This window comes from Scardinius erythrophthalmus (assembly GCF_964197995.2).
Source record: "Scardinius erythrophthalmus genome assembly, chromosome: 1".
Taxonomy (NCBI): Eukaryota; Metazoa; Chordata; class Actinopteri; order Cypriniformes; family Leuciscidae; genus Scardinius; species Scardinius erythrophthalmus.
This window is the reverse complement of record NC_138221.1, coordinates 21,103,713-21,115,428: the sequence shown is the minus strand read 5'-3', so window position 1 is coordinate 21,115,428 and position 11,716 is coordinate 21,103,713. Positions and strand designations below refer to the sequence as shown.

The 11,716-nt window shown below is 36.7% G+C and overlaps 1 protein-coding gene and 1 long non-coding RNA gene across 2 annotated transcripts; one reads left to right on the top strand and one right to left on the bottom strand.

The window, feature by feature from the left end:
- Window positions 1-1,292: 1,292 nt before the first annotated feature.
- Window positions 1,293-4,518, bottom strand: LOC308696996. Its single transcript, XR_014030880.1, has 4 exons — window positions 4,264-4,518; window positions 3,933-4,127; window positions 2,232-2,344; window positions 1,293-1,492 (listed from the first exon to the last, which is right to left on the bottom strand). It is a non-coding gene; the product is annotated as an uncharacterized lncRNA (long non-coding RNA).
- Window positions 4,519-9,912: 5,394 nt separating this feature from the next.
- Window positions 9,913-11,695, top strand: LOC308695233 (GTPase IMAP family member 8-like; the record flags this gene model as incomplete). The annotated part of the gene is made up of 2 exons (XM_081373308.1): window positions 9,913-10,561; window positions 10,713-11,695. The coding sequence occupies 2 exons, from the start codon at window positions 9,913-9,915 to the stop codon at window positions 11,693-11,695; spliced, it is 1,632 nt and encodes a 543-aa protein (XP_081229434.1).
- Window positions 11,696-11,716: the final 21 nt, after the last annotated feature.

Sequence of the window (11,716 nt, the reverse complement as noted above, 5' to 3'; positions counted from 1 at the left end):
AGCTGTTGAACCCGTTCTTCTGATCTTAATTTGGGTTCCTCGGTCTGCGCGTTTGTTACATGGTTACTGGTCTGCCGGAACTTAGAGAGCGAGAGCACAGAGAGAGCTTCGAGAGCAGCGAGAGAGAGAACTTAGTTTTTTTTCTCAAGGTTTTAACTAAAAGTTTTTGTCCCCCCTCTTGAAGAGATCGGACCAATTAGACACAGAAAGTCATAAATCATGTCTTCCCTGGGGGTTTAAAGACCAGATGCAGTTTAGGCATGATTTCGAATTATCAGAATATGAACATTTTTAAACAGATTTAATTCCCGTCATCTTGCTATTTGTGTTTGTAAGATAGCATTGATATGAAACAGTACACACTTCACACATTCACACGTCTAATAATTATAATTATAACAATTACATGAATTATATGGGATCAAAGCATATTAAACGGACACATATATATCGTAGAAACACATAGAATGATGTATGATGTTTTTAAGTCCGTTGAAAATTGTTCTTGAATGAGTTTTATGGATCTTGATACTCACTTAAAAATGTTGGGTTAAAAATAACCCAACGAATAACCCAACTGTGGATTGGTATAGCACCTTCCCAACTGTGGGTTATTTTAACCCAATGCATTGGGTTAAAATACAGTTGGGTTAAAATAACCCAACAGTTGAGTTAAATATTTATTTTTATTTATGACCTTATTTTAATAAATAAAATACACATTGTTTTCAAATACAGATTGTTTATTTGTATAAACAATACATATGTTTCAACAAATATATTTTTCAATTACAAACTATATATTGTGGAGTCTAGGATTTAATGTAAATATACATAATTGTGTACATTCAAAATGCACAAGTGTACATACAACACACATAATAAATTCAAAACATATGCAAATATGTACAAACAGAATACATTCAAAACCTACACAAAAATACACATAGCATACATACAATTGTACAGCATACAGCACACAAAAATTCAAAATGAACACTAAATTAAGAACTACACATTAATAACCTATTTAATTCAATAACCTATACAAATATGGAAAGAATACACAAATTAATAACAATAAATCCTAAATCACAACTTTATTAAAAGTTCTTCACTGTACACTGAATGCATTGATGTGTTAGTGTAAACATACCTTGAGTAATAAAACTACAAATACATATGTTGACTACTGGACCTAATGATGATGATGATCAAAGTTCTTAATGAGGCAGGAACTCCTCCAGATATATCTCTAGATATATTAAAGTTTGCATGCTACAAAAACTCCCAAAATGGGTGCAGAGGTCTTGAAGTAGTTTGTCATAGATGTAAAACATTTTTGAAACACATCCATTGCTTGAAATAAAGTCTTCTGTTCAACTGCTTCCACACTGAATATGATAAAAACTTGTGAGTTCTCTTCGTCCCCAATTAAGCATCAAGCCATGTGGATCCGGGCTTGTCTCACTGTTTCTCACTTGTCTCCATCCTTAAAAGAATAAATAATGTTCAGTTGGGCATGCACTGTGACAACATCAACAGTGTTAAATTATGAAAAAGTTACATCAAAGCAGTGCTGTATTGAATTAAATTATGGTCACTCTAATTAGTCATTACACCTGCCGTTAAAGGATTAGTTCACCCAAAAATGTAAATTCTGTCATTAATTACTCGCCCTCTTGTCATTCCAAACCTGTAAGACTTTTGTTCATCTTCGGAACACAAATAAAGATCTTTTTCTTCTGTCCCTCCATTGACAGCTACACAACTATCACTTATAATCCCCAGAAAGGTAGCAAACACATCATAAAGGTAATACATGTTACTCCAGTGGTTTAACCTCAATTGTATGAAGTGACATGAGTATATTCTATCCCTTAAACATAATTTAAAATTAAGATTAAACCACTGGAGTCACTTGGATTACTTTAATGAAGTCTTTACTACCTTTCTGGGGCTTGAAAGCGGTACTTGTGTAGATTGTCAATGGAGGGACAGAAATCTCTTAGATTTCATCTAAAAGATCTTCTTTTGTGATCCTAAGATGAGAGAAAGTCTTACAGGTTTAGAACGACATGAGGGCGAGCAATCATGACAGAATTTTCTTTTTTTGGATGAACAATCCCATTAACAAGCAGAATCATTGAAGAAAAGAAGAAGTGGACGAACATAAGCCGAAGAGCAGTGTAATTTATCAAAGTTGATTTGATAGTGTTGCTTTTACTTACAGGCTTAATGTCAAAAAGCTGCACTTCATTTCAGCATATGTTGGACACACCATTTTTCCATTTGTGAGGTATGGCGATGATGGCAGGATGTCAGGCCATTTCTCCGGGATCATCTTTGAAAGACAAGAAAAAAAAAAAGAAAAAAAAATTCCAGTTTTCAACTATACCACACGTGTGTCAACCTAATTTCATATGCACTTAGACACAGCCAAAACAATTTTCCAAAATAAGACACTCCTTCCCTATAGAGGGTATGCACTGACGTCACTTTCCCGCCGAAGAGCTGCTGCATGACTGGATTTAATAGGGGTAACTGCGAAAACGTGAGTAAAACAAATGATTATCAGTTTAAACTAAAGGTTGGACTCGATATAGTGTTCCTTACAACTTATCAAAGATCCAGTGATCATGGATATTCATATTTCGTTCTTCCTGTCAGTCTCATAGAGGCTATGCTGTCAGTACCGGAAAGAGAATGGATTAGTTCACCTCTCGAGTCTTCGGGTCTGATTCTTCTGAGTCTTTCATTCTTTTGTCACATGACAGCGCTGGACCATAAATGAGTTACTAATGTTTTAACGGCTTAGATTGGGAGTTGAGGTAAACTAACAGACTGCATAGCCTGAAGACCCAGATAAATCAATTAAAGGTCCCGTTTTTCCTGTGTTTTTGAAGCTTTGATTGTGTTTACAGTGTGCAATATAATATGTGTTCATGTTTCGCGTGTAAAAAAAAAAAACAGTATTTTTCACACAATTTCCTTATCTGTATACCGCTGTTTTCACTGTCCTAAAAACGGGCTGATAACTTCCTTGCTCTATGAAGTCCCTCCTTCAGAAATACATAACGAGTTCTGATTGTGCAGTGGTTCCTGTGTTGTGATTCGACAGCAGCTTAGCGCACGTTGCCCGGAAAGGTCACGCCTCTAACCATAACGTGGAGATGCATGCTCTCAGTGTTATTGTAAACATGTCTTTAATTTAAATTCAATTTGAGCCGGAATCAGACCCAAAGAACATAGATGATCACATTGATCTCTAAGTACAGCGCCCCTGGGAAGGCCAAACAAAGGTGATTTGACTCCGGGAAGAAAATATCAGCGTCTCGACGACATGGCGACAAACACACTCTACAAACGCAACTCTTCCTCTTCTCCGTGGGAGCGCAACAAGACCACGCCCCCTTTTTTTGTGTATTCCTGTGGGCGGAGGTTAGTCAAAAAACTGTTCTAGTGACGTCATTAAAAGCAGGAAGTAGAGGGAAGTAGTCCAAACAAGCCGTTCACTGTTGACTTTGAAAGGGGACTTCTGTTAAATAAAATATCTCACTTGGCACTGAACTTTGAGCTTTATCATTTTACAGGTATTATTTATGCTCTAACAGCAACATTACACACTAACTAAAGTTTGAAAAATGGGATCACGAAGAACAGGACCTTTAATCGTTTCTGTTTCTCATAATTTGGCCTCTTCCTTGCATTGCAATTTTTTTCTTATTCTAAATGTGATCAACATTTGATGTGTTTGGGGAATTTGGCTATTGACATAACATTTAAATAAATATGAAATGAACGAAATGACTTGAAAAAAGATTTGTTCATTTTTATGAACGAGATTTAAAGATCCAAGTCAGTAAAATTATCCGAACTTCCCACTACTACGTCACGCGCATACCCTCTGTACTGAACTTCATTAAACTCACCATTCCAAGAAAATTGTGAAGTCTAGGATGTTCTCTAATGATTTCTTCGGTAGTTTTTGTTCCAGAGGATCAATTCCATGCACTGCAGTTTGTTGAGGTGTTGTGTGTCTCTCATGAACTCCTCGACTTGGCTGTGAGGACTTCTTGCTTTTCTTTTGCCACTCAAACATTGTCAGTCATCAGACAGCTCAGACTCTATTGAAATTAAAACATACTGTATTAAAATAAGTGAAGACAGCTGGAAAAAAAAAACATAAGTAATTATCTGTACCTGGATCTGTAGTAGCCCCAGCACTGCACATTTGGTATCTCTAATCATTATTCAACTTACCAGCTTGTTAGTAGAGGGACTCCAAGACCGGTGCCAGATAAGGAAGACATCCAAAATGTGTACTATTGTACACTGTCCAGGACCAAAGTTGAGAACCATTGTCATCCAGTAGCGTAAAACTTTAATTTACTCCTTCCTGTGTTAGAATGAATCAGAAAAAAAAGAAATATTTTCAAAAAAGTAAACTAGTCCTTAAAAACTTGTTACTACAGTAAATCAAGGTAATCTGTGTATTGGAAAACATAACAAACTTTCTTTAACTAATCATGAACTAATAGTTTATTTGTTACAAAGTGTTTCTCATGTTTTCCACTTCAATTTTGTTAGGAATATCTGCACTTTTTCATCTTTCTTTCATCCGCACTGTTGTGGTGTCGTGTGACCGATGTCTGAGCTCGCGCCGCGAGGCCGAGCTGATAAATGGTCCGTGCACTAGTACGGTTCAGAGCTCTTTCGTTCCGCATTTAGTGACAATTGTAGTCGCACCTGTACGAAAAAAGTACATTACCAGTCTGGAGCACTGCTTCAGCTGTGACAGACCATCACTAAAGTCCCTTAAATTTGCTATCACGAATACCGTAAAACAGGCGTAATGCTATGATTTCAGATTAGACATAACTTACTTAGTATAATATTGTAGTAGGTAACTCAGTAGTAGTAACGTACATCTCTAAATGGTTTTACTAGTATAATTTTTAATTAATTATTTTATTTCTGCTAGCGAGCTAACGGGGATAGCTAGGATTAATTTCCAATCGATCTCACTTCCCGGAGATCATTAAAACGGACTAAGGGGAACTTCGTTTTTTTAAAATATAAAATTCAGTTTTAGAGTAATTATATTCAACGTCTCAGTATACAATACTTAATGTTATACGTATATAAAAACGATATGACTTACCTTTTATAATCAAGATGCAGCAGCAGCTTCTGTGTTGACTGTCTGTCACTGGACCGTTAAAATTTGAACTGTCGCTGCGGAAACCGTAGGTTATTTAACCCAACGGTTAGGTTATAACTAAAAATAAACCAACGACATAAACAAATGACCCAATAAATTTTAAGATAACCCAACATATTGACCCAATATGTGTAACCCAACGGTTGGGTTACACAAATAACCCAACGTTTTTTACTGTGTAAGTACAGCTTAACACTGCTGCTACTGTCCTCAACGTTATCTTTTGACTAAATCCTCGACGTGTTTTATTTAAAGAGTGTGCTTTATTAAAGAAAAAGTCGCATTCAGTAAAGAACGATCTTCAACCTTTAAATAAAGTTGGACCTTTGCATCTACAGGTAAGAAATCTCTGTGTGTACGTGTGTGAAAATTTAATACATTTTATTGCATTGTGGGTGCCTGAAAACGCAAACTTCTCCGTCTCCGTGTAAACGATAAAAATGCGGTATTACCAAGCGGCAACATTCTAATCTGAAAAATGAAGCCTACCCGGAAGTGCGAAAACTTGCAATACATCGAAAATCCGCTAGAGGGAGGTCCCAAAAGGGAGCAAATCTCCATAGACCCCATGTTAAAATGTCCGTTTTCACAGCATAAATTCATGTTTTTACAGGTTGGTCCCATGGACTTTTATTGCATTTTCCGATAGCTTCCGAGTGCCTGACAACTGGGAGGGGGGTGAATTTTTTTCTAACTCGTTAGTTTAGATCGTATTTAGATTTAAAATGTATGACAAATGAGGGCGTGGTTAACTTTGATTGACAGCTGGATTGACAGCTGACAAGGCTGCGCCAAGGAGAATGACAACATAAGAAGCGCCATTTTTTAATATACAGTTGAAATCTAATACTACTGTTTTTGTATCATGAAATGTAGTTTTAACAGTTTTTCAGGCGAGAATGTAGTTGTTTAAAGCTCAAATTTGTGGTTTATTTATAAAGATTTATGAAAATTTTATTCAGGTTGTGGGATCCAGCAATGACCGGGCGCTCTGCGCTCATGTACACTGTTAGACCTTACCGGGTTTTTTTACAGTAAAATACTGGCAACACTGTTGCCAGTAATTTACTGTTAATTGTACAGTTCTTTACTGTAATCTACAGTATGTTACTGTAAAAATGCACTAAAATTCAAATTAACTAATTTCACTTGCAGAAACCGACTCTTAAATTGACCAACTATCATTTAAATGTATTAACTAAAATTTATAATGCATTAATAAAATGAGCAAGGTATTACTGTGAACTTATTTCATTTGAAAACACAAAAAGTTTTTGGTAAATAAAGAGATTCCCACTGGACCAGCAACTACACAGTCACCACCTGTTAAATAAAGCAACATGCAGCATATCATCAATGTTTGTAGATCTTCTCCTGGACTGAAGCACAGGCTCTACTCTTCTGCACAATGGTGACCCAAAAAACAAGATTTTACAGTAAACTACTGGCAACAGTGTTGCCAGTATAAACCTGTTTTATAACTTACAGTTTATTACTGTTAAAATACATTTTGTGGGTGTGTCTTTTTATCTTACACTGTTAACCCTTTCAACCCCACAGGTAAATCCACACTACAAAGAGTAAAAAGTAACACTGACGCAGTGTTGCAGTGAGATAATTAAGAGAATATGTAAGTGATTGTTGAGCATTAGTGATGAACACCTGCAGTTACAACAGAAAATAGAGAAACAGAAGACCTAAGACTGACTTCCAGCCATTACACATTATTACACTTATTATTAACCAGTATGACTTTATTTCTGTCATACATCTACAGAAGTTGTTATTGAGATGTTTGATTGAAAATGTTTGGTTTGAAGTTACCGTTATAGAGATCAGTGCTTGCTTTAGTTGGGATGCTGATGCTAAAACATTAGTGTTTCTTTTGCTGCTTGAGCTGTGTTTGTGCAAGCCACACTTGTGCACACACACAGCTTATGAATGATTGCGGTTATGTTGACAAAATCATCATATTGCCTGTTCATTCACTAAGGAATTCGTTCCTACTCATTCAGAGTTTAATCCTCAATCAAAAGTGTTACATTAGCACCACTGTGAAACCACAGCAATACATTACAATGACTTATTTTTTTTAACACATCATGCATAAACAAAAAAAAAAAAAAACAGAGCTATGCTGTCATTTTGAAACACAAAGATATCACAATTTAGCACATGAATCTCAACAATGGTGGCAATGTTTTTTTTATTATTCACACAGCAGTGCATGCTGGGAGTTTTATATTATCCTGGAACCCAGCATGCATTGCGACATGAAACTTTTGATTGTCACCATTGTTGAGATTCATGTGCTGATTGTTGATGTCTGTGTGTGTCTATGTCAAGCAGAAGTTAAACATGTTTTAATGCATTATATGATTACAATATTCTACAGAAGACCTGATTACAGACACATTAATTTCATATTGTAGATTCACAGATAAATATGAAATACCCATAAATTCAAAGAATATATAGAGGAAAGATCTGAAAATCAGGCATGTCCAGGATGAATGTGACATCATCACACAAGCCAAAAACAACTGATCATCTTCCTCTTGACTTCTTCTTGTCATAACAATTGTGTTTTATAAACTCACTGTTACAGCAGTCAGAGAGAGATGAATGGTAAGAAGTCAAGGGACAAGAGACCAACTAAAGCAAATACTGATCTCCATCATGGTGACAACAAACTTTATTATTAACTAAATCTCTGTTAATTCTCAACAAGAACTTTTGTACATGTATGAAAGAAATAATCATAAACTGGTTTCACACTCAGTGTTGGTGGAAGTCAGTTGTAGTTTCTGTGTTTCTCTTTTTTCTGTTCTTGATTCTCTGTCCTTCAGTGATTCTGCTTATCAGTGTTCATCAGTGTCTCAATTCACTCACTTCTTTTCATTCAAGTGGACTATATTAGTGAACTAATGTAGGGAATAGTGAATGAGGGTATAGGGTGTGATTGGGAAAACAGCCTCTGAGTGTCGACTTTGAGCATTGTTAATTCACAGTATATTCCTGTTGGCTAGTTTTGTTTTCTACGGTATATTACTGTTTTAATGGAAAATGGTATGATATTGTCAGAATTTGGCCTTTTTTTACAGCAAGGGTTAACAGTGTAGGCTACCCCGCCAGGAACAGCCTTTCCTCGGCTAGTCCTTCTGAGGTTTGCCACTAACTCTGGCGTCTCTGTAGTGGTTAAACATGAGATATAATTCATCTTGTCTATATCTAACGGGCTATTTTTGGTCTCGTGAATCTATAATTTGTTCCCTGGCCAATCGTTTTGGCTGAGGGGAAGTTTCATAACTTTATAAACTATTTAACTTTACCGTTGTATGGTTAGACTAGAGCGCTGACTTTGTATGTTTGACTGAATTGTTTGCTTTATTTGTACAGCTTCTTGTACCTTTTACTTATACTTTTATAATGGCTATATTGATAAAACTGAAATTTAACAAAAAGAGACTGGGTTGAGTTTTGTCATTTTACATTTTAATACAACGAAGATGGTCTGTAATGTTGTTTACTACAACATCTGTTGTTTAGTACAAATGCACATATTGCCTGGACCATATTAAAATGTTTAATATTTTTATATTATATTTAAACGAAAAGAGGCAGGGTTGTGTTTTATATTTCGTTTTGTTATAAATAGGCTAACGTTATGCAGTGAATCAATACGCGTTGCCTGAACCACATTTGTGTGGCTATAATGTTTAAGATTTCTTTAAATGAAAACGAAAAGAGTTAGTATGGTGTTTTATAACATATTTCGTTTTATTGTTGCCTAAAATATTCATACAGAGATAACAGGAGTAGCAGAGCGAGCGGAGTGATGCGCGCTGTTCCATTTGCAGAATAACCGGACTCGCGTCCTTTACCCATATATGGATTGGCCAGAGGGTGGGCGGGGTTAGAATTTCCCAAGATTTTCCAAGATGGTGCCGCCCATACCCCCCATAAACGGCCTTAAAACCGTTCTTCAGAAAATCTATGACATCACAGACGCTTTGTCCATATTTTTTACAGTCTATGGGTATTACGTGTTCAGTCATCGCCATCTACAGGCCTGGCAGCAGAATACAGGGTTTTTAGTCATTTTCATAGATCCGTGTGAATGGAGATCATTTTGACAATGGTGTAGTCTGTACGTCACCAGGGGTAATTAATTAACGGGTGTAATTAATAACACACTGCTGAACTGAAAACTAATCATATCTGTTACCATGACAACTAAAGAGTGATGGGAAAACCGAACAAAGAAAGACAAAAAACTGGTGAAAACCAACTAAAAGTCCATGATAATGAAACTAAGAATGAGTGTCTGTGACAGATAGCTTCTGATGATTAAGTTAAAACAGATTCGTGATCTTGACATCAATTACTGCTTTATTTATTCAGAAACAAAATTAGGCTGATGTATTATGTGCACACTTTGTTATGTAATTCTACATGTAATTAGTGATTTTATTAGAGTAGTGCAGTGCTCCCAATTGGCTAATGTAGCCTATGGCATTAACACTGAAGCAGTGTTAAAGTTAATGAGATAATTAAGTGATTAATTGAGTGGTGATTGGGCATTATTGAAGACACCTGATGTTAACAAGCAGAATCACTGAAGGGGAAAATCACAATTTTTTTTTTTTTTTTATAATCATACTCCATATGGTCTGTCTCTTTCAGAGATGTCGGCGATCATCTCCAGTCCACATGTGATCCGGATTCTTCTGATGGGCAGAAATGGTTCTGGAAAAAGCTCATCTGGAAACACTATACTGGGAGAAAAGAAGTTTAAAGTGCACAAACATAAGAAGAAGCATGAGTCTGAAGTTTGTGAGGGTAAAACACAGATTGGAGAGAAGCAGGTGCATGTGATTGATTGTCCAGATCTACTGGATCCAGATCTGAATAAAGAGAAGCTGGAGATGATGAAGGAGAAGCTGATCAAACTATGTTCAGCAGGTCTCAGTGCAGTTCTGCTCACCGTTCCTCTAGAGGAACCTGTAGAAAATGAGGAAGAGATCCTGGATTATATTAAATGTTTATTTGGTCCTGAAGTTCAGAAGTGCATCATGATTCTGTTCACACATGAGGATGATCTGGAGGCTCTGGATGAACCGCAGACCATTGATGAATATCTGGAAAACCATGTGGATCTCCAGCGACTGGTGAGGGAATGTGAAGGGAAGTTTCACTGTTTCAATAACAGGAGTGAATCAGTGGATCAGAAACAAGATCTACTGCAGAAGATTGAAGGAGTGATGATGAAGAACGGAGGGAAATATATCATGGAACGAATGAGGAGGAGAGACAGCAAGGAGATTATAATCAATTGTAAGTTGCTTTATTATTGTTAATTACTTCAGTAATAGATGGTGGATTATGCTTACCTGTTCATTAAATGTAAAGCAGTGATATTATTGTGCTGTAATTAGTTAAGATTATCTGGAAATGATTTGTGATTTGTGTTTTCTGTTTGATGTAGTTTCAGGAGAAAGTTCAACTGCTGAAGATGAGATTCAGATTCCTGAGAAGAAAGACGAGATCAGGCTGGTTATGCTGGGAAAAACTGGGGCTGGGAAAAGTGCCACTGGAAACACCATCATTGGCAGAAACGTGTTCAAATCCTCCATGAGTTCAAACTCTCAGACGAAACAGTGCCAGTTAGAAACCATTGAAAGGATGGGTAAAAAGATCTCAGTGATCGACACACCTGGACTTTATGATAATGAACTCAATAAAGAGGAGGTTATTACTGAATTAGTGAAATGCATAACATACTCGTCACCTGGACCGCACGCTTTTATTATCGTGATCAAACTGGGTCGATTCACTGAGGAGGAGAAAAACACAATAAAGGAGCTCAAAGAAGTGTTTGGAGAAAAGATAAATAAATACACCATGATCCTCTTCACCCATAAAGATCAGTTAGAGAAGAAAAAGAAAACCATTGAGCAGTTTCTACAAGATGGTGATCCAGATCTTAAAAACCTTGTAGAGAGTTGTGGAAACAGGTTCTTCTGTTTAGACAATGAGTCTTCCAGTTTCCCACAGTTTAAAGATCTGCTCAGTAAAATAGAGGAGATGGTGGAAGAAAATAGAGGACACTTTACAAATGATGTGTTTGAGGGAACAGAGGAATGCATTAAGGAGATTCAGAAGCAGAAACTGCGTGAGAAAGTGGTGCAGCACAAACAGAAGCAGGAAGGGGGCATTTTAACAGAATGGCAGGAAACATACTGGAGTTTATCAGAGGAGTCACGGCAGGAAGCTGAGTGGGAAATTATTTCTGATGTGTACATAAAAGCTATAGCTGAAGACATGGGGAAGGTGGCGGTGAGCTCTGAGAAGAGTAAGAGTGCCATAAAGGTGGCTGAGCTCATAGGAATCAGTCTTGGAGAGGCTGTTCGACTTACATTCAGAGCCACAGGGAAACTAGCAAGACAGAAGATGTGTGGAGTTCAGTGAGAGAATCATTAATGATCAAAC